At 38.0% G+C, this 23,794-nt stretch overlaps 1 protein-coding gene across 3 annotated transcripts in view; it reads right to left on the bottom strand.

The window, feature by feature from the left end:
- The window catches only part of RNF213 (ring finger protein 213), a 129,148-nt gene that overhangs the window by 5,285 nt on the left and 100,069 nt on the right, over window positions 1-23,794 (bottom strand). For all 3 annotated transcript variants that reach the window (XM_058170850.1, XM_058170851.1, XM_058170852.1), the window contains 15 exons: window positions 22,422-22,642; window positions 21,963-22,155; window positions 20,736-20,858; window positions 19,514-19,624; window positions 18,166-18,408; window positions 17,046-17,127; window positions 15,455-15,489; window positions 15,123-15,217; window positions 8,806-8,965; window positions 7,173-7,347; window positions 6,384-6,478; window positions 4,920-5,171; window positions 2,867-2,999; window positions 491-571; window positions 40-220 (listed from right to left, as the gene is read on the bottom strand). In XM_058170850.1, coding sequence (XP_058026833.1) covers window positions 40-220; window positions 491-571; window positions 2,867-2,999; window positions 4,920-5,171; window positions 6,384-6,478; window positions 7,173-7,347; window positions 8,806-8,965; window positions 15,123-15,217; window positions 15,455-15,489; window positions 17,046-17,127; window positions 18,166-18,408; window positions 19,514-19,624; window positions 20,736-20,858; window positions 21,963-22,155; window positions 22,422-22,642 — 2,180 coding nt within the window. The remainder of the gene's footprint in view (window positions 1-39; window positions 221-490; window positions 572-2,866; window positions 3,000-4,919; window positions 5,172-6,383; window positions 6,479-7,172; window positions 7,348-8,805; window positions 8,966-15,122; window positions 15,218-15,454; window positions 15,490-17,045; window positions 17,128-18,165; window positions 18,409-19,513; window positions 19,625-20,735; window positions 20,859-21,962; window positions 22,156-22,421; window positions 22,643-23,794) is intronic.

The raw sequence follows: 23,794 nt of genomic DNA, 5'->3' as shown, positions 1-23,794 counted from the left end.
AGCATCTGTCAGCTACAGGGAGAACTGAGAACCGTGTACCTATTGGCATCCGTTGAATCCTTTGCTATGGTGTTGACGAAATCATTGTGCAGCTGAATGAGGTAGCTGACCAAGGAGGTGGCACAAAGGCCTAGATCTCTCCGGCGAGGCAAAAGGATTTCAAATGGATCTCTCACAGTGCGGTCCATACTGCAGTAATCTTTAGGAAGCTTAATTTCACCTGCAGGGGAGAAGGAAGCCAGAGGCATCATCTTACTGTTGAATACTCCATTTTGGTTTTGAATAACTTCTGGCTTATATAATGATTTGTAGCCATTACATGTGCCCCCCTCCCCCAGATATTGCTGAAGTACAATTTCTGCTTTAATGAGCTAGAGTTTGTAAGCCAGCCAAAGATAATACAACATGGTTTTTTTTCTTCTTTTGGTAGTATTGAGGAAACCCTAATGGCTGCCATTTGGTTTGACAGATAAAGCATCTTGAATCTCACCATTTGTTTCTATGGATAATCTGAGTTTGTTCCACACATCCAGAAATTTTTCCACTCGGCCCTCCATTTGTAACCTGACACCTAGAGGATGCAAGAAACATAGTAAAAACAGATGGAATATAGCCAAAACTTATTGCTTTCTGATTTTTTAAAATGAGGTAATAAAAGGAACTCTACTGCAGCAGGTTAAGTTCTATCCAGCACAAGATACCACACCATTCCTCGTGGCTATCAGTCACACCTATTATTTAATCCCTGACAACCCCAATGACCCTATTCTGAGGCATCTAAATCAAAGGTTTAATTTAGTTAGTATATTTTTAAGAAAAAGTTCTATAATCTTGGAAGATGCCTAACCATTGCAATAGGATGAAATGAAATCCAAATATGTCATTATCCCTAGGCATAATCTACGGGTAGCTCTTGATTTACGACCACAATTGGTACCAGAATCTTTGTTACTGAACAAAGTGGTAATTAAGTGACCTCAATGACTGCAATCCCAACTCTCCCAGTTGCAATCATTAAGCAACTACTCAAGTTGTTAAGTGGACAGAGTGCCAGATCTGCCTGCTGAAGGAGGGCAAGCAATTTCCCTCCATGAGTGGAAGGGAACACTTGCAGTAACCTGCAGAAACAAAGCTTGGATCTTCAGGATCCAATCTTCATTTATACAGACTGCCACAGGACTCCTTCCATTACCATCTCTGTGCAAAAAGGAACCTCTGTGGTGGACTGCAGAAATGAAGCTTGGATCCTGAAGATCCAATATGCAGAAGATAACTACTCTGGATGGCTGCAGGAACAGAACTGGGATCTTCAGGATCTGAGCTTCCTTTCTCCACCCTACTGGAGTTGGGTTGCTTCTGTGTGCAAAGGGGAACTTGTTTGAGAGGCTGCAGAAATAAGGCTCCATAGATAACCTCCGTTTTGGTAGCTCTTTGGAGGAGTTACCTTCCCTTTTATGCACAGAGGAGACCTTCGTCAAGGAGTTACAGACCTTTGAGATATGACCTGTTTCTGCAGCCCTTCGGAAGAGTTCCCCTCCCTTTCATACAGGGAAAAGAACTCCTCAAAAAGCTGCAGAAGTGGAGGTCAAGACCTTCAGGATCTGCTCCTCTCAGCAGGCAGCCCTTTGGCTCTCATTTAGTAACTATTCCTAAGGCAGGGGTCTCCAACCTTGGCAACTTTAAGACTTGTGGACTTCAACTCCCAGAATTCCTCAGCCAGCAAAGCTGCCAGCAAAGCAAAGTTGCCAAGGTTGGAGACCCCTGTCCTAACGGGAGGACTGCCAAATGGAGAGGTGAGATTTATGTACCTGGTTCCCACATTGAACGAGAATTTTCAAAATACTAGTTTTGTTTGATCTAGGTTGCATCAGTCCTGGTGATGTAGTGCCACAGAACAAGGAAATGAAGAAAAGGCAAATTGAAATGATTTGTGCCAGGAATCAGGTTGATATAAAAAAAAATATGGGGCATCATTAGCCCAAAAGCCAGGCTGTTTCCTTCCTTAAACCCTCAAAAGGCCAGCTGGGGGTCAGCAGGGAGGCTTCTGGCAGGAGAAGCCCTTTTTGTGAACCCAGCTCCTGGGTGCCCTCGAGAGCTGTCTTCCATATAGAAGGAAGAAGGGCATGCTCAAGGTTGACTCAACCTTCCATCCTTCCAAGGTTGGTAAAATGAGGACCCAGATTGTTACAGGCAATATGCTGCCTCTGTAAACCGCTTATAGAGGGCTGTAAAGATTGTGAAGCGGCATATAAGTCTAAGTGCTATTGCAATTGTATCTGTATCAAAGCATTCCTTTTCTGCAAACAAGAAGGAAGCTCAGAACAACTGGCTTTTTTGCATATAGAAATAATAATAATAGCCTTTATTGTCATTGTACATCATGTATACTACGAAATTGGTTAAGAAAGAGGGTGTGATTGATCCTATCTTCCATTCTTTTCCTCACTGAGGCTTGCAAATGTTTGCCAAGCACAGACTTTGCACAAATTAATATTCTCCAATTTTTTTATTTGCATTTATATCCCGCCCTTCTCCGAAGACTCAGGGCGGCTTACACTATGTTAAGTAATAGTCTTCATCCATTTGTATATTATATACAAAGTCAACTTATTGCCCCCAACAATCTGGGTCCTCATTTTACCTACCTTATAAAGGATGGAAGGCTGAGTCAACCTTGGGCCTGGTGGGACTTGAACCTGCAGTAATTGCAGGCAGCTGTGTTAATAACAGACTGTCTTACCAGTCTGAGCCGCCAGAGGCCCATTTAGCGAAATACCTTTGTTTTCTAAATATGCTTGGTAGTTAAGAAAATACTTTAATGCTCTTATGCTTTGCTATCTAACCAAAGAGCAAGGGAGAATCTCACCTGAGGAAAAACTGCTGAGAAAATCTTCAATTGTGCAATGCTCAATTTCTGAGATGTTCTGAAATCTTTTCACCAAGTCTTTCTGTAGAGCAAGAATTTCTGGCAGAAATTTCACCTGCCTCAATTCAGCTTCCTAAAAATGGAGCAGAAAAGGTCAAATCAGAAAGCAGAAGCCGAATCTTTAGGAATGAACACAAGGTAACTCTCAAGAAAGAACACCATATATGCTTTACACATTCAGTTTGTATACGTTTAGTTTATATATATATACACACACACATGCATACATAAACATACATAAAATCTGGTTCTCTCAAAAGTAGGACAGTATTGGGGGCATGTGCTCCTCAGTTTGCACATGAATAGGATTGTATCAGTATTAACGGATCTACTATAAATCAATATTAATAGATATTCACTTTCTGTTCTGAAAAATCCTCAAACTTGTCCATGAAACTGGAAAAGTAGTATTGTTGACAATTATCCAATTATAAACAATTTAGAAAGGTGTGTGGTAATAAGTAGCCACTGCATCATCAACAAATGTAATATTTCAGATATAAACTTGTTTGCTTTTACACTTCATCAAAACAAATATTGGTTGTTCCTCTTTTTATCCTTATTCTAGGATTGGGAAAATCCTTATTGGGAAAGCAATCAACTGGCAACCCAGCCCTCAACCCTTCCTTTTAGATTGGAAATTCTTTTTAGCCAGAAGATACACATTACACTTTAATGTGGTTGAGAATAAGTGAATTTAAAAACCTTCTGAACATAAAATAACAGGGCTGGAAGGAAATTTAGAGGTCCTCTAGTCCAACCCCCAGCTCAAGCAACTCGGCATGGGTTTGGACAGCATTAAGACGGGCACTAGAGAATGTGCAATGTTTGTGAATAAATCTCTTGAGCAGTAATTTTTATATTGATTTGACTTTAATAACATAATATTATTTCTGATGTTGATCCCCACTCTTTCTTTCTTTCTTTCTTTCTTTCTTTCTTTCTTTCTTTCTTTCTTTCTTTCTTTCTTTCCTTTTCTTCCTTCCTTCTTTTCTTTCCTTTCTTTCTCCCTCTTTCTTTCTTTTCTTTCTACTTAAAGATAGTAGCCAAGACTGCTGATTTATTTTCAGCTGTATGCTTGATGCACACAACCTAAAGATTCACATGCAATTAACATTGCATGGGCCTCTGGTGGCTCAGCAGACTAAGTTTGTCTGTTATTAACACAGCTGCTTGCAATTACTGCAGGTTCAAGTCCCACCAGGCCCAAGGTTGACTCAGCCTTCCATCCTTTATAAGGTAGGTAAAATGAGGACCCAGATTGTTGGGGGCAATAAAGTTGACTTTGTATATAATATACAAATGGATGAAGACTATTGCTTAACACAGTGTAAGCCGCCCTGAGTCTTCGGAGAAGGGTGGGATATAAATTCAAATAAATAAAAAACCATGTCATTTTTTTCCTCTTAATCGAAAACAAGGCAACAATAATTTCTCCCAGCACCACATCCAGTTATAATAATTCTGTGATTTAGTTTATTCCTGCCCACTCCTGCTACAAAAGGGCAAAGCAATCAATTTATGTGCAGTAAGCACTTGATCCAAAGGATGATCCAGAAAGCAGTTGGATTAGCAACTAAATGATCAAGCAACCATGTATTTGCCCTGCCATTAAGTTTCACTATTAATTTCACATGTGCAAGCATGAATTAAAAGCTTGATCTAAATCTGACAGGACTCGGCACCTTCAAAGTTTAGAACAGATTTGGGTCTCTGGATGACAGCGCCAGCACAGAGGTTCCTTACGTTGCAGCTGTGATATTAATATTTCAAAGTTTCTGCACGGTTTGATGTAGCTCAACTTTTGACAAGCAACTGACAAAAGAATTTCTGCTCCTAGATCAAAGCTATGTTAATAAAACTCAAGCAAAAAGAGAATGCAGACACAAGTTTTTGTGTTGGACAATTAATTAGGACAAGCAGCTGACAACCAGCATTGCATATTTTCTGTTTCACATGACAAGACCACTGGCAAAGATATTGGCATGCTCACCTTTTGCAAAAATTTCTGCAAGATGGGGACAGTATCCTTGCCACCCTTCTGTTGGACGATGTGAGCCAGGTGCTGGACTGAGATCCTCTTCTTGCAACTCCATATCCGAGAGGAGTGTATAGCACTGTCCTTAGGAAGACGGGACAGGAAGTCTGCAGGGTCCCCATAAATAATTTTCACTATAGGGTTCGAAGAAAATCTTTTATCTTCACTGATTTGTTTATTCAAGTCCAGAAGTGCTTTATCCAAAAGCTGCTTAGAAAACATGGCACGTGTGTGAGAGGCATCATAAAACCAATTTTTAAAAAGCAATATCAGAATCATAGAATTCACCCAGGAATCTGTATAAGCTGTAATGATAACTTGAGTTGAATGATCTTGGTAATTTTCTTAATTCAAATATACTGAGCTTTCAAAAGCTGAATGATAATTTCTTAAAAGCTACGGTTCAAAAATGTGGTTTTGAAATGTGTCTCATAGGTCTCAATTCTGAATAAGAGTTATATGAAAAGTCATCTTTTCCACAATTCTGGGAAATCGAGCTAAGAAACCAAAAGCATGATAAGGTAGATATACAAAAGCTGTCTCAATATCTGGGAGAACATAGTCTGGGGCTGTTTTCCAAAGGGCAAACAGGCAGCAGAGATTGTAAAGTTTAGCCGGCAGGAAGAGGGTTAAAAAAATCTCCTTCCTGGTATAGGGAGTACAGATATATAGAGTAACTCTGTAATTATGAAGATAGTTGCTTTAGTTTAGCAAAATTCTGTCAACAGGTGAAGAACGATAAAGGAAACTACTCAGAATTAACTCCATGTGCTGTTCTTGGTTCTTGGGAGCCTGTCACACGATCTTCCATGTCTGTTTGTGATCTGGAATCCAGCTCTATACCATTTCTGGAGTTCACCCCAAGCACTAGAATTATCATGAGGATGTTGAATTTGCCTCTATGCAAGGCTGTATAGATTCGTTCTTAAGTATAGGATTGGAGGAAGGTTAAAATGGTGGATATGTCAGCCCTTTCCCTTTGGCAGGAAGTAAGACTCAAAAACCAATGAGCAAAACTTCACAAGCATACTTAATTCATTAAACAGAACTAATTAATCCCTTACTTCTTTCAGATAATTGAGGAAGATAAGATAGCAGGAATTTCTTGTTTTCTAGCAATTGATGTTACATGCTGCTAATATTACAGACAATAAAGGCCCAACCACTAGCCTTACTATACCATTAATATGATGTATAGATTCACGACAATATTGCCAACCAACTTTGTGTCTACAGCATCAAGAAAAAACACTCTTATGTCTAACCCACATTTTGCTCAGTGTCACTATATGTTACAGAGCATATAAAACCTACTTCAATTTTAAATTAAGCCTGGCTTGGTGTGTGTGTGAGAAACAGAGAGAGAGAGAGACAGAGACAGAGAGAGAGAGAGAAAAAACAACAACAACATTTTTTTACCTTTAGTTCAGGTAGAATAATGGTGCGTGCAATACTTTCTTCCCAATTGTTTCTGTGCTCTTTGATGGAAAGCTGACTGTTAAAACGCACTGGCCCTGCAAAAGATTTATTGCATTTATTTGCCACCCCCTCCAACTAGCCAGTTATTTTGCTTCTTAGATTCAGGGAAAAAAAACTCCTAAATTTTTTGGAGGAGGTCTATCTTAATTTCTGAAATAAAATAAACCTGTTTTCTTCCTTATATTGCTATTGCGAGAAGAGAATAGCACAAAGACTTCTGTATAGACTACATATTCTTTCCACAGTGAAACACTTCAATGTACAGTTGAATTACAGATGCGGAAGTGATTTTTCCAAACTTATACAAGAAACCACATGGGAATTCAGTGAGCTCAAGATTTAAAACGAAGAATGAAAGTTACTGGGTTGCAAAAAAAAAAAAATGTTGGGAGGTGAATTTAATTTCCCCCATTATTTCCCCCTGCGTTATTCATTATCACAACCATTATCACATAGTATTATGCAGATTAATGAAGACATATCATCAGAGACTTTTTGGACAGATATAAGTTATCTAACGCCTCTAAATTCCTTAATGAAGTCAGCATATGAAATCAGGTTAAAAGCCAAGTACGGCAACCACTCACTGGCAGTGATTTCTCATGGGTATAATATTTAATCACTACTGGTCACTGGTCCTCCCAGTTCCTTTGAAATATATTATTAAAAAATATGCTGCAGTCGTATGTCTTTAAATGTAAACAACATTCAGCAAACTCCTGTCCTTACATTGTCCTGCATGTTGGTCCTTGGAAAGGCTACATAAAATGAGATGGATGACATTAGTGGTTTCATCAACACTCTTCCCAAGAATATTCATCAGCTGCTCAAAGTCTTTAATAATATGCTGCAGCAAGAAGTTTACTGGATCCTGAACCTGTGGTTTTATGATCTGCAAGAGAGACTGAAAAACAGAACCTACTATTCAGAATTCTTGTCTACATGACTTGTGAATGAGCATTTAAACATAAAGCTAGGTACTTAAGAAAATATTTTTTTTAAAAATATCCCTTTAACTTAAAAATAATAAATCACTATTATATAAGGGGAGCCCACAATTCTCTTGACTTTAATTTTCTGCAACCACAATCAAGCACTGCTCTTTCAACCTTCTGATTTGTTAAAATTTCTATTCCATCTTTCTACCCAATAGCTCAAACTGGCATAGAACATTGGCTCCCTCTTCCATTTTTTCCTCTAATAACAACACTGAAAAGTAGGTTGGGATGGTAGAAAATCACCTAGTGAACTCTATGGCTGAAGATGGATTTAAACTTGAGTTTTCCCAGTGCCAGTCCAACATCTGACCTGCATTCTTGGCAAAGAGTGTGCAGCCTAGTATGTCTTTTTGTTTTTGATGCCAGTACTCATTGATCATAGAGAAGTATTACTCATATTTTTTATTAACACACTGAAACCAAAGTAATCTGTATTTTAGAATTGAGTGAAAAACATAATTTTGAACATGCTTCATGATCACATTTTTCATTGAGTTCCAAAATGCAAATTATTTTATTTTCAACGTCTTATTAAAAACATAAATAATATTTTTCTATGGGCAATGAGCACTAACATCAAAAACAAAAACACCCCAGACATTTCAGATTGCATACTTTTTGCCAAGAATGCAAGTCAGAGAATAGCTACCTACAGCCCCTAACTACAGAGAATAGCTAACGACATATTTGATTAAGCAAATCACATTTAAAGTTAATTCTGGTATAAGATGGAAATTTGCAGGCCACTTTTGAAAATAGGATGAGTGTGGAAGAAGTACAGCACAAGTATCTGAGGGAAAGAAAACTATAAGACTTCATCCAGAGCAGTGGTTTTTCAAATTTGACGACTCTAAACATGCTGGATGGAGAATTCTGGATGTACACATCTGTTTGAAGTCTGCCCTAGAAGTTCTCCACTTCGCTTCGTGGCAGCTTGGAAGCATGCATGGAACGGTGGCAGTACTTAGGGTGTCTTATGCTACATAATCATTAAACACCTAATTGTAGATATGCTGCTTTAATGAAGTTGTTACTTTATAATTAGTACTATATTACTATAATATGACTACTACCCGTGTTTCCCAGAAAATAAGACTGGGTTTTATATTAATTTTTGCTCTAAAGGACACATTAGGAACATCCTGACAAATCATGCTAGGGCTGATTTTCTGGTGGGGTCTTATTTTCAGGGAAACATGGTATTATGGCCTTGTATTCTTAGCACCTATAATTATTACTTTTCATAATATTGAGAAAACCTGATTTTTCAGATAATTCCATTCTAGATAAGTCATCGTCTGTTCATGTATAATGCATTTCAGAAAGAAGCAGGTAAGTTGTAATTTTTGTGCAAAACAAAGTACCTGGGCATCATTTGAGGCTCCCAGAAGCAATGCCAAATGAGTGAGCAAGCGGATCAGAATTAGGACAGCTGGAGACAATTCCCTCTCTGATGTGATCACTGGATCCCTTTTCCTAGGATCTCCAAGTACGTGGCCTGTTTGTGTCCCGTCCTGAATATTGCTGCAAAGATATCATACGGGGAAATTTGCACATTTTTTATTACTTTAAATGATTTCCAGATAATGAGAATTATAACTAAATATTTGTCATCCAAAATTGGGCAGATATAGGTAGTCCTCAACTTATCACCATTCATTTAGTGATTGTTCGAAGTTACAACAGCATAAGTCAAGCATAAGTTACAACGTAAGTTGGAAAAAAGGGACTTATGACCATTTTTCACACTTACGACTGCTGCAGCATTCCCATGGTTACATTATCAAAATTCGGACACTTGGCAACTGGTTTATATTTATGACGGTTGCAATGTCAGGTCATGTGATCACTTTTGGTGACTTTTTGACTAGCAAAGTCAATGGGAAACCAAATTCACTTAACAACTTTGTTACTAACTTAACTGTAACGATTCATTTAACAACGGTGGCAAGAAAAGTTGTAAAGTGGGGCCAAACTCACTTAACTGTCTTGCTTAACAACAATAATTTCGGGCTCAATTGTGAGGACTGTCTTTATATTATGCAATACACATAAAGTTGTAGCAGTGTTTACTTTCTCTAAGGACCTGTTGCAAACAAAATTAAAAAACATTTTATGACTACTGAAGTAATCCCAGCAAGCATCGTGTTCATTTTGTTCATTTTGTTCAGGGATGGGATGGTTCATGAGGGAATAGATACAGAGGAATTTCAGGAGAAAGGGGAAACAACATAAACTCCTAATCAGTCCAGATTATCTTCTGATCTACATGCTAATATAGTTGAATTCAAAATGAGATGTGACAGGCACCTCTAACAGTGTGAATTCTAAATATTCCAGTTAAAGAGAAAAACATCCACAATGACTGGCAAACTAAACCTTCAGGTCTCTAGAAAACAATGATCAGCCACTCTTGATGTTAGATAGCAAATCAGGAATTTACTGGAGACTTTTCTTCTTTTGTTTCCCCTTGGAACACACTGTAATTTCTTCCAGGACTCAGGAAGAAATTGGACTCACAGAAATTTCTAGCTGCAGTGAGTAACCAGAGACATTACATGAAGGTTTGATTTTCTTTAGTGTCCGCTTAATCTACATTTCCTAGTTTCTGTCGAAGTTGACTCTTTCCCAGAAACGTCATTAATATCTTGGATGCACCTACCTATTTCTATTTTTTCTACCCTAATAGCAATCCATGGTTTTCTTTGTTGTTTTAGCTTTAAAAATTTCCAAACTGTTTAAACCAGTGGTAGTCAACCTGGTCCCTACCACCCACTAGTGGGTGTTCCAGCTTTCATGGTGGGCGGTAGGGGTTTTGTCCGATACTGAAGCACTTTCCTTCTTTTTAATTTAATTGACTTTTTAAAAAATGTTCATAGCCTTGTTTAAAAACATTTTCATTAAGTTTTCATAAAATTCCCTGTGACAATTTAAATTTCTGAAAATATACTATTTGTATCGCCCGCGCATAAGTTTAGTTCACGTTACGTAAGTGAAACTAAATGCTGCTATAGTGCGATCACAAACAAAACAGCCTCATCCCAGAATAGCTCGCGCATCTCCCTCCACACCACCCAGCTGTAATAGACAAGCAGAGCTGGTAGCCGGCGCACCCACCCCCAAAAACCCAAGCCACGATGCGCAAGAGGCATGCACAGATGACGATACACTTTATAAATCACCATTACTGTGGAACCGGTGGGCGGTTAGAAAATTTTACTACTAACAGAGATACAAAAGTGGGCGGTAGGTATAAAAAGGTTGACTACCTCTGGTTTAAACAGATAGCTTTGATACCAATTGTAGGGGAACTTGCTTCAGAATGGCCAAGTTTCCCCCAAATGTATTACGAGATTATGGGTTTATGCTGACTTTGGAGTTTTTTTCCAATTGGGAAAAAAAAGACGACTTCCCATCCTCCCCTTTTGATTTTGTTCTTATATTCCTGATTCATGGAAAGAAAAAGGGGTGGTGGTATAAAATGCCATCTGAAAGCAGCGACTGCTGCATTATCCCAGGTTGGGCTATTTAGTAGAGCAGAAAAAGGCAGAAATACAGTTGACTACTTGGTGCAGATTTCCAGAAGTATCAATCATTCAGAAGCATCTAAATGAGATGTGTGAGATACGCAGAAGAAATAGTCGGTTGCTGTAATTATTATTAATAAGCCTGCAGCTAAATAATTTAGATGCAATAATAAAATTTAGTAAAGGTCCTCAAACTAATTTTTTCTTGTATCCTAAAAATGTGATGAAGGCAACAAACTTGGTGTTAGGCAAGAGGGTACAAAAAACAAAAATTGGAGCGTTTGGTACTTCATCTCGCTTTGGATGTACAATTTTTTTTTTAATCCTATATGACAGGAAAGCAGAGGTCATATGACCAAGAAGATGATGATGGTGATCACCAATTTCAGCACTGTTCCCCAATTCCATCCCATGGCCAAGCACAGAGACAGAAAACAATCTGAAAAAGTTGCTATAAGCAAATAACTTACGGGGGGGGGGGAGAAGGAAATCTCCCCACCTTTTATCTCAGATTGGACTGAGCATACATTGTCTCTGCAGAAATCTACAGTCCTGAAGTCCTGCTAATTCACTACAATCTAACTCAAAAGCTGTAAGTGCTAAGAAATGGTTGCTTCCACAACAATAAAACGCGGGGAAAAAATCAAGTGCCTAAATGTTGCTTCCCATTTCACATAAGGAAGGCATTTTGGAGGATATCAAAAATACTTTGTTGCTCCTCAAGTAACAAACAAATCACCCCAAATTACATTAACAATTAGAACATTTAGTAAACTAGAAAAGGCTAAAATCTTGCAAAAACTCACAAAAGAATATTGTTTCCCACAGAATTCCAGAATCATTTTACATTTTATAGCAGTTCCACTTTGTATTCCACTTCTCTGTTCAAGGATTTAAGGCAGGTAGACCTTTTTGTTTAAAAACACACACACCAAAAACTAAATAGTTAAAAATATTACTCCTAAAATTAACGTTAAATTCATTAACAATAGAAAGTCCGTCAAAAGAGACAAGTATATTCTGATTGCCTTAATGCCAAGGGAGTGAAAAGCAAATCCAGCTTTGGGCAGAAGGCATTTCAGAGCCTGGGAAGACTGCAAGAGAAGGATCTCCCTCGCCTGCCAGAAAAATGATCCGTTGATAATGGATAATGCCAATGGAGATTGGTTGCAGCAGGAATGAGCAACCTGTGGCCTACACAAAGCCCTGTTCCTTTTTATACCTTCTGTCCAAATTCATGCACTGATGAATTTGGCAACCAAATGATCCTGTTTTCCTGGGGAAAATAGGAGTGATTTGGCCCCCAAACACTCCTACTCCCATTCTTATTTTTAAAACCCTGGGAAAAAATAACAAAAGCAGAACAAAAAAGAATTTATTTCTGCTCTTTCCATTGGCATCATCATATCAGTACAGAACCTGCTGCTACTCCTGGAAAGCCAGGAGGCTGAGATGCATCCTCAGATCCTCAATAGGTGCTCTCACCCAGCCTTAGATTGTCTGCCTGTCAATCTCTTAGGGCAGTCATCGCGAACCTTTTCGGCACCAAGTGCCCAAACCGGAACTTGCGTGCATGTGCGCACGCTGGAGCACAGGAAACCCGAAGACCAGCTGGCCACTGAGCACATGCCTGTTTTTTTGGCCAAAAATGGCCCAGAAAGTGGGCCAGAAAACAGCCCGAAAAAACGTCCCGGTAAACATCCTGAAAACAGCCCAAAAAATGGCCTGGTTTTTGACAATTTTCCGGCATTCCGGCACCTAGGAAGACCAGCTGGCTGGCATGCACACGGTCTTAGGGCTTTAAAGAGTAACACCAGCTCCTTAAACAACTAGATGTGTGATACAGATAATCCTTGACTTAATGACCACAACTGAGCCCAAACTTTCTGTTGCTAAGTGACTTAATTGACTTTTGCCCCATTTTATGATCTTTCTTGCCACAATTGTTTAAATGAATCGCCACAGTTGTTAAATGAATCACAGCTGTTATGTTAGCAACATGGTTGTTAAGTGAATCTGGCTTCCCCACTGACTTTGCTTATCAGAAAATGGCAAAAGAGAGCCATATGATCCCAGGACGCTACAACCATTATAAATATGAGCCAGTTGCCAAGTGTCCGAATTTTGATCATGTGACTGTAGCAGATGCTGCAAGGCTGCAAGCATCGTAAATGTGAAAAATGGTCATGTCACTTTTTTCAGTGTTGTTGTGATTTTGAATGGTCACTGAATGAATGGTTGTAGGTCAAGGATACCCGTATTATGACATGATTACGGATTCTGAATGATTTGGGGAGTTGTTATTGTTTAATTGTTTGATTTCCAGAAGAGAGAAAGCATGAGTTCTCTCAGATAAGTTTTCCATAGATTTCGGAATTGGAGAAGTAAAAGCAAGCCAAGAAAACACAGGGTAACCATTTTTTCATGAGGAAAAAATAAAAATAAAGGCCGTTACAGAAGAAGACAATAAGAATGGGGAATAATAATGCAGGAAGTACTCAAATAAAATAAATAGATTTTGCTAAGGAAATGGATACCTACTACAGGAGAAAGAATTCTGATAACCTCTACAGGCGTCAGGTTTACTATGTATTCATAAAAATAGTATAAGACAACAAATCAGTCCTCCATCATTTATAACAATGGGGAAAGCATTAAGATAACACTCAAAATTGTCCAGATGAGACACTACTGGATTTCAGATAATGAAGAATTCAGAAAATAAAAGTACAGCTTCCTATATTTTATGCAATACTTCGCCAAAAGAATGCAGACTGGATTTACAGGATGATGAGGTTTCCCCAAGAACAGAAGCAGGACAGGGTATCACAATGCATGCATCATTAGAGAATTAAAGTCTATCTGAGTTGAAAGCATCCAATTTATTGGGTACATAAGGCAACATGTTCCCCTTGAGAAACAAACTAGTGAGGAGATTTCAAGAAGGAGATGTACATTGCCAGGATCACCAATTGTCCCTGATTGAGGCCAAGTGAGACAGATCTTTCAAAAAAGTTTAATTTATCAAGTGATTTCCAAGTGCTGGCAGTGATGTGGCAGAATCTTGGAGCTAGAGATGCTTGAGACAAGCTATGAAGATCCTAGAGAAATTCTTGGGCCCAGAAGAGGACTGTTACGTGAAGAGGCTACAACTGCCTTAAGTATTGTTCCCAAATAGGGCTCAGCAATTGCGACAAGCCTGTTGTACTTTTACAAGAATCTAACACAGGACACAAAATACAGCAAATAATTTCTAAAGGACTGAGCAAATGCTCAGAGAATGAATGTCTTATCACCGTGGCAATCAAAAACAAACAACAAAGGGTAGGAATCCCATCAAATCTCTAAGCTTTAGAACAAGGGTGTCAAATTAATCATTACATGACTTTCCCCCCCTTCACTAAACCGGGCATGGGCGTGGCCAGCGTGTGATACATCTGGCCTGCGGGCCACGAGTTTGACAGCCCTGCTTTAGAAGTTTCTAAAAGCGTTTCCTCTCAGCCTATGTATGAGAATCACCGAGACCACCATTTGCAGGAGCTCTTCATGACAACCAACAGTTATAGACTGGTATCTGAAACTGTTCTAATTAGCGCTTAGTACACGAAAGCCCTTTCTATGAAATCTCAGAAATCTCAGCTTGTTTCAACAACCACTGACTTCCTTGTGAACTTTGCCTAGCAATAGAAACACTCTCCCTTTTGAACTCAAAACTGTTCCAACATTTGTAGATTGGGGTTGAAATGAAGGGTCCTTGGTGTTCTCTGAGCTTGATTGTTGTCTTGCAGATGTTTCTTGTAGACATTTTTTTTGCAGATGTTACCTAGTTTGGGTAATGAAATATCTGCAAGACAACAACCAAGCTCAGAGAGCACCAAGAACTCAAGTCTCCATTTATATCTATCCCTTTGCATGATTCCTTTTCATCACATTATAAAATACTGATGAACTGACTTCAGACCAAAGAGACTAGGTATAGGAGGATCACAATTAGCTAGAGCTACTCAGAATGAAAACTGACATTAAAAGTCCATAGATCATATTCAATCTAATTGTGCCTGGAAGGGAATTATATTTGTACACAAAAGATCAGTAAATGACACATATTTTCATCAGCATTTAGAAATAAAATTCCAAGAAATTGAAATTCAAACCTTGCTCTTTGGAAGTTTAGCACTGGCCTGTGGTTTTCACCTCCAATTTGAGCACCACAATCAACACAACGACTACGTTCCACAGGTTGACCACACTGGGGAAAAAAACAAATATTATAAAACAGAGAATGAAAATAGTTCTTCACTGTTTCAGTTAAGTCCAATTAGCATGTGATTAGAATATCCTTTTTAAATTATTAATCAAGGTAATGATTTTGACGTAATTGGCTGTTGCCTTAAAACAAACATAATATTGAAGAAAATTTAAGAGCTAAGCCAATTATAAATACAAAACTCCTTCTCCCTCCCCCTTCCCCCTCTCCATTTCTTACCTCTCCAATAACACAAGGGTGACCATTTGGACATCCTGGTTGTATAAAGAAAGCAAAAAGTAAATCAGTACAATACTGCCAGAAATTCTAAATTATTCTCAGGATTCATAATTATAATCAGGCTTCAAAAAGCTAATTACATTGTAAAAAAGAGATAAAACAAAGGGAAAGAAGACATTCAAGATGCAGATAACATGTCATATTTCCTTAGCTAATTATCCGAAAGATTGCCTGTGAAATCTTCAAGATTAATATTCTTTTAACTTTGGTTTTTACTTTTAACTTGTACCTTTTAACTTTTTACTTTAGTCTTTTTAATCTATGATTTTATTCTTGTGTGTTTGTTGTTTTATCATGACCCACAGTCTGTTAGATGAGACAGGCATTATAATCTTCAAAAACAGCAATGTCATATGAAACAGAAGTAAATATGAAAGCTGCATATTAGTCTTTAGCATTTATTTCTTAGGAAGAAATAGGAGAACTATTCAGGGAAAATTTATATACCTGTGCTGTAGAAACCAAGTGCAACTGATAAATGTTTTGTACCTCAATACAGCAGCAAGACTAAAAGTATTATCTTTCCAAGATTTTTTCTATTTTTCTCCAATTAAAACTGCATCTGAGCAAAACAACGCTTTAACAACTAACTCTACGTATTGTGTGATGAAAACTTCTTTTAAAACTAAATTTTGCTGGCTGTTTTCAGAGACGGATTGCACCAATTTTACAGATTATCACTGTATCTGTTACATGGCATTGATATGTATGATCAAAAAATACTAATGCTTTTCTTATTGTATGTCATCACTAGGGCAGTAAAGATACAAACATCTTTACAAACATTTCCCATTTCTATAAATCATAGTCTGTGAGATTCTTTAAAGCATCACAAATTGACATCCCTGATTTCATGGCAAATTGTTTAAATTGGCAGGTAGAATAATACAGGCACCATTTAATTTCCTCTTCAAAATGCCATGCTATTAACCTCGTCCTTGTTTATAAATCTCTCATTGGTTCATAAAGAAGCTAGAAACCAAAGCTAGACCTGATGATGCGACTTGGTACAGAAGAAAGGAAAAGGCTGCCTGGTGTGTATATACATTCATAAAAAGGAAGGGTATAAGGGAGGGGGCAATCCTACATATAGAAATTTGTGGTGGAAATAAGGATTAAAAGGGGGAAGAAAACAATTGGTTTCAAAGAAGCAGATTTGTTTTGGAGCTCAGTAACACCTTTATCTTGCATTTAGGTTTAACTTCCATTTTACATGCTTCAGATTGCCCTTCTAAGAAATGGTCTGTTATGACTAGCCATTCTCTTTGTGGCTGTGATTTTGTCAATAGTTCTCTCCTCTATGCCCACTCATGCCACCTATACCCCCGACCTATATTCTTATGGTACTATGACATTTTCTTAAAAATCATGTAGGTAACAAAGCTAATACATTTGAGGGCCCTCACCAAAATGGAAATTACTATGACTTATGAAAATATGTTCCTGGAAAATAGCAAAGTTTATTCAGATCTATATTCTGGAGATGTCTGTCATGACTTTCCCATCGTATACTCCAAAGGTTGATACTCACTATACCAATGAACTCTTCCCATTAAATTCCACTTCTGAGCTTGAGCCAACATGTCTTCTGGCATGGTTGGCAGAAAAGCATTCTGGTGAAAGGACAAATGGAAAAATTGAATTGTGATATTAGATAATACACAGTGATAAGTTTCTTTAGGACTGCCTGATCTAACTGATTCAAACTCAGTTATTTTCAATAATTTACAATTATCTTCGAATTGTAAAGGTATAAATAAACAGAAGGGGAAACTAAGAGACAAGCTAGTTTGTTTGAGCCGTGGTGGCGCAGTGGTTAGAATATAGTATTGCAGGCTAACTCTGCTCATTGCAAGAGGCTCAATTCTGACTGTCTCAAGATTTACTCAGCCTTCCATCCTTACCAAGGTCAGAAAAATGAGAACCCAGATTGTTGAGGGGTAAAATGCTGATTCTGTAAACCGCCTAGAGGGGGCTGTAAAGCATTATGAAGTGATATATAAGTCTAAGTGCTATTGCTATTTTCCAGCATCACCTCTGAAGAGAGTCTGAAAGGTTTAACTGGCATGCTATACAATTTATTAACCAGTGAAAGATCCTGAAATTCCATTGTACCTATACCAAATGTTTCATTAGTGTAATTTAAACAGTTGGTGTTTATATTTAATGCTTTAGGATCAGTGTTTCTCAACCTTGGTGACTTTATGATGATGGACAACTCCCAGAATTCTCCAGCTAGCCAGAGGAATTCTGGGAATTGAAGTCCACCCATCTAAAAGTTGCCATGGTTGAGAAACACTGCTTTAAATGGTCTCCAATGTGGTTCTTTGAAGGACAGCCTCTCCCACGATGGATCCATCCAGTTGTTAAAACATCTAAGAAAGGCTCTTGCCACAGAACATTCCCAAGTTAGGGAGTGTTTGATACCCACTCTCTCTGCCTCTAGAACTGCTTTCTCTAGGCCTTGATTTCTTGTTCATTAATTTGATCAGTGTTCATTTCTGTATTTTTAAAAAAATCTGCATTAGATATTATAGTAGTTGTTAACCTTCTTAATATTCAAGTTAACAAAGAGGCACGATATATATATATATATTTTAAAATAAGACTTTAAGTTTGAAAAAAACTTTGTCCAGCATGAACTTCCTTACCAGCATTGTATTAGGTGAGAATGCCAGATTCCTTAGAGGTTCAAGGATTCGATTCTGGCCACAAAGCAAAACAACTGCAGTATGAACTGCCATTTCAATCACCATCATGTTGTGACCGAAAGACAGAGGAGCCAGGGTCAACAAGGGGAGCTGATTGGACACAAGAGATTCAGCAAATGACTTCAGGTTTGCAGATGGAAGAACCCCGGAGTTCTGGATAAATTCTTTAAGTATAGCACATTGCTGAGGGGGGAAAAAAAAAAGGGGGGGGGGGAGAAAGTAAATAACATTTTCCCACACATTCAAAAGACTTAATCTGTGACATAACAATGATTATTTACTTATTTACATACTCATCCATTTAATATTATTGCACTTCGTTATCAGTAGTTGTTTGCTGATAACCTGCTTGAGTGACTCGAGGAAACTTATAATATAGTAATACTAAGAGTCCTTTGGATATGAAGGTATGAATCCACTACCATAAAGCACAAGCAGCAGTACAGAAAATCACAACAGGTATATGGAAATCCTGTTTGGTTTATATAGCAGGGGACGGCAAATTTCTCAAGGAGCCACATGAGAAACTGAGACTGTTATGCCCCGTCACCACTGCAGTCACTGCCAGAAGCCCTGCCATCGATGCCTGACGTGACCCTTGAGCCTTAAAATGCCCAGATCTGGTTTATAGGTACAATCTTGTCAACAGACTTTCCAAATGGAAACAGCTGAGAGAAATCACAACCCATACAGGATGTGCAAAATGTTTGACCCTGAAATGTTCTGAGCTCAAAACTGGTGTTATGAGTGTCCTGAAGAGAAAACACAGAGCACTTGGTTTCAGGCACGACCAACCTATTAAGATAGTTCTCAATTTATGATCACAATTGAGCCCAAAATGTATGTTGCCAAGTGAGAAATTTGTGAAGTGAATTTTGCCTCATTTTATGACTTTTCTCTGAAAATTTGTTAACCAAATAACTGCAGTTCTTAAATTAGAAACATGATTATTAGGTGAATCTTGTTTTCCCACCGACTTTACTCATCAGACGTATGCAAAAGTGGAATCACATGACTCCGGGACACTGTAACCGTCATAAATGTGAGTCAGGTGTCAACCATCCGAATGTAAATCATCTGACCATAGGGATGCCACAATACTTATAAATGTGAAAAATGGTCATAAGTCATTTTTTTCAGTGCCGTTGTAACATCAAACAGTCACTAAGTGAACTGTTATAAGTGGAGGACTACCTGTATTTAATTTATTCCAGTCATTTCTATGATTAGCAAGATTTTTCCATCTAAAATAACCATTATTTGCAGATCACAATGAAAACTAATTCACCTTCTGCTTAGGGTGACCATTTGGGTCTCTGCATCCATACAGTGATGTGAGCTCTCTGAAGATAGTCAAAAGAAAATGAACTGGCAGTGCAGACTTGGAGCCCTTACATGCCTGAAGAGAAGGATACAAATAACCAAAACTATTAAAAGTAAAATAATCAGGAGTAGAGTTTCCATCTTTGGCTGGTAACAGAATGATTAAGAGCACAGAATAAAACCTGAAGTAACAACACCACAGCCTTACGCTCCAAACTCCAAAGAGGTATTAAATCATAGTAGTTGAAATCTTCCTAGACCGATCTACACGTAACTAAATCAAGCTGTTTTTGTAAAAGGTTTCTCACCAATTATGTAAAGGCAAAACCAGTCAAGGGAATGGCACAGATTTGCATACAAATCTCTATTCCAATCTGGCAGTCAAATTTATTCCACCAACTAGCGCAAGTAATTTGGACTGGATTATTTTTTGAGTTTCTCCTTGTAAACAGATCTGTCTTCCACACCAATCAAACACAATATACAAAGCATTCTACAAAAAGACTCAAGAAAATAAATCACTGATGCCAGGTTAATTAGAATCAATAATCCTGATAAGACCAAAGTGGATTAAAGCTCAGATCCTATGTATATCTTTCTCTGTGTTTCTCCCCAGATTTTATTAATTAAAGCAGTTATGGAAAGTGCCAACATGAGCTTCAACTTTGTGTGAAGAAATGCCTCCAGGTCCCAGAAAATAAAATTAGGGAATGATTACAGTATAGTGCTTTGTTGGAGGGGGGGAATTCCCCCCCCCCCAAAAAAAACAGAAATAGTAATCTTGAGTGACAGAGAGGATCTGAGGGGTAAGAAAGATTGGGGATGAGTAAATTTCCCCATGGCTGCCATGAGAATTATGGGGCTCACTGGCTCAAACAGGCTATGAGCTATTTCTGATGGAAGAATAGTTTTTCATTGTAAACAATTACAGTAAAACTTCCTTCCAAAATTCCAAACTGGGTATCTAACATTGTCTAGAAAAACTGAAGAAAAAATAGCGGAACACCATTTGGCTCTTTAAAAAAGTATCAATAAAAATCTCTCTTTTTTGTCCAGCTTAGCTAATAAGAAACAGAAATGAATGGATCCTTTGAATCCTTTTGTACTCTGTGCTTATTACCAAATGAAAGAAGTCCCCCTTCCTGCTGACCAAGAAGAGCTAAGGTGCTCAGAAAGGAAGATGTTACCTTCAGGGCTGCTGCAATGACTTCTGTCTCGCATGTTATCAGTGCTTCCTCCACACTATTGCGTATGGCTTTGTAGTCCTCGCCACAAACCAGGAAACGATCAATGCGACCAGGTTGGAATGCCTGAGGCCACAAACCACAACATAAACAAACTTCTTAAAGGCATATTGTATGTACTAATTCACTCATTCATTTAATTTGTCCCTACCATAGTCAATGGGATTTTCAGACTTTCTTTAGAAAGTTGGGCAATTAGAAGCTTCTGAAAGTTAAAACTTTATGTCATCCGTAAACAGGCACATGAATCCATTGGTCATTCAGAACTGCCTGACAGTTTAATCTTAGATAGCTGCCTCTCCAGCTATTCTATTTTAACACTGGTATCTCACAGCAAGATAATCTAATCAGGGAAAGGCACACAAAGATCCTTTCAAAAAATTCCTTCCGACAACCATTCATTTATCCCTTCCTGTTCAAAGCTGTCTTTGGAAAAGCCATGGTGGCGCGGTAGTACAGAGGTAGTCAATCTGATCCCTACCGCCCACTAGTGCGCATTCCAGCTTTCATGGTGGGCGGTAGGGGTTTTGTCCGATACTGAAGCACTTTCCTTTTTTTTTTATTTAATTGACTTTTAAAAAAAAATCATAGTATTATTTAAAAACATTTTCATTAGGTTTTCATAAAATTCCCCGTGACAATTTAAATTTCTGAAATAGGTTTAGTTCACATTACGTAAGTGAAAATAAATAAATGGTGCTATAGTGCGACCACAAACAAAAGAGCCTTGTCCCAGAATAGCTCGCGCATCTCCCCCCACACCACCCAGCTGTAACAGATAAGCACAGCTGATAGCTGGCATCCCCCCCAAACCCAATCCACGATGCGCAAGAGGCATGCACAGATGACAATACATGGCGCATTACTATGGAAACGGTGGGCGGTTAGAACTTTTTATTACTAACAGAGATACAAATGTGGGCGGTAGGTATAAAAAGGTTGACTACCCCTGATGTAGTATTACACCTCTGCATATCACTGCCAGGAGTTTGATCCTGACCGGCTCGAAGTTGACTCAGCCTTCCATCCTTCCAAGATTGGTAAAATGAGGACCTAGATTGTTGGGGGCAATATGCTGGCTCTGTAAACCACTTAGAGAGGGTTGTAAAGCACTGTGAAGCTATTGTTATTCCAGAAAAAAATTTTAAGTTGGTAACAGATCAGAATTACCTGTTGCTTTTCAATTATTTCTGATGGAAATACCCAGTGATACCGGTGGTTATTCAAAAGCTTCTGTGTGAATTCCAACCCATACAGGCTAGTAAGCTTTCGCACAAGGTAAATGTTATGCCAGTTATTTTGAGTATGACGGAAGAACTGCCTCACTTTTTCCAAGTGGATTTGCTTTTCTTTTTCTTCACTACTGGCTGCAGAAAGAGGAGAAGTTGGTATTTAATTCCCAACCATGCTACAGCAGTTTTAAGAAGATGGTGAACTTACCTTGCAAAGAGAATTTGTCTTCCAAATTCTTTGTATTTACAAGAAAAAGGTATCTTCTCATGATAGTGTAAGCAGCTACAAAAATAGGGGTGTGTTTTTTTCATCCCACCCTCACCCCCACAGAATTAAAACTTGCTTATGAGAGTTCCCTGGGGAAGTTAGCATTTCCATGTGGCTACCATAATCCACTTGCCTGAAGTTTCATGAAGTTCAAAGATCACCTCTGCAGCTCTATCCATGCATAAACGGAGGTTGGCAATTCCCTGCAAATACTCAATGGTAATTTTTGGGGAAGCTGGATGGCTCCTGTTGTATTGATGAAAATAATTTTCCAGAAAATTTCCATCCTTTGCTAAGCAATATATTTTGCTCTCTTTAGGACAATTTCCTGTTTTCTCACACAATGAATCCTGAAAATAAGAGAGTATTTTGCAATTTGTTCTTTTCCAATTATTTTCCACATCATTTTATACTAGTTAAAGCTTCCAGATGAAGCCATTTTTAACTCTTCTGTATGAAAAAAATATAAAAAGTATATATAAAAGAAAATGCTGGATTGGGAATTTAGACAGTTTAAATGATAAACTCAGGAGCTGAAGTTTATTCAGCAAATTTAAGAGCTGAATTTACTCAGCTCCTCAGGGATGGCATATTCAAAGAATATGGAATATTTTCAACAAAATAAAGAATTAGGTGTACTCTTTAGCAATAGAATAGTGAACCCCAAAGTTCAATTGTCCTCATATTAAGTAGATGGAGGGGAAACTAGTATTCCAGCTTAAAAGTGAGCATTGTCCCTTGGCTTTGTAGGTGCCTTAGGGGAATGGGTAGGTTTTAGATCTACTAGATTTACCAACTCCAATCTGCCCAAGCATGCCCCAAGCTTTATACTTTTGAGTTACATACAATCAAGATTTCTGCACTTATAACCAAAGTTTATGGGGAAAACTTTGTGTGCAGTCAGAACTGGAATGGCCTTAATTTAAAGATTTCTTAAGTGATAATTCCAGATGAAAGTAAAACATTCGGAAAAAGAAGGGCTACAGGGAGATCTAGTATTAAGAACTAAGATACATACAGTAAGTACATACATATATCATTTTGCTTGTTAAAATCAGGGACATGGTTGACAATATCCAGTAAAATTAAAAAAGTATGTGCATTTGCAATGATCTACAACATTATTTAAGCTGATATTAATACAAGTTGGCACGACATGGTCTATGAAAAGCTGCTTTTACAGTCCTAGATTAACTGACAGTTTAGTAAATGTAAAACTAAATTGGAAAATGAGAAGGAATGACTAAAGACATTAATTCCTTTTGCTTTTTAAATTTTCAGTCATTTCCAATTGACTTTCTTTGTAAAAGTCAATTAAGAACCCAAGTTGACTACAATATAGCAGATTCTGATACAATACCGTAACAGCATCTTACTCATGTCTTTTGAGTTTGACCTAAAAACAATGTACGAATTTTTTTTAAGAAAACCAAAAGTGTACCAGAGCCATAAAACATAGCAGAAATAGGACTACTACAAATTCTTTAGGAACCTTTCTCCCC

This window comes from Ahaetulla prasina, chromosome 2, assembly GCF_028640845.1.
Source record: "Ahaetulla prasina isolate Xishuangbanna chromosome 2, ASM2864084v1, whole genome shotgun sequence".
NCBI lineage: Eukaryota > Metazoa > Chordata > Lepidosauria > Squamata > Colubridae > Ahaetulla > Ahaetulla prasina.
The sequence above is the reverse complement of the archived record's forward strand: the minus strand, read 5'-3'. Positions and strand labels throughout refer to the sequence as shown.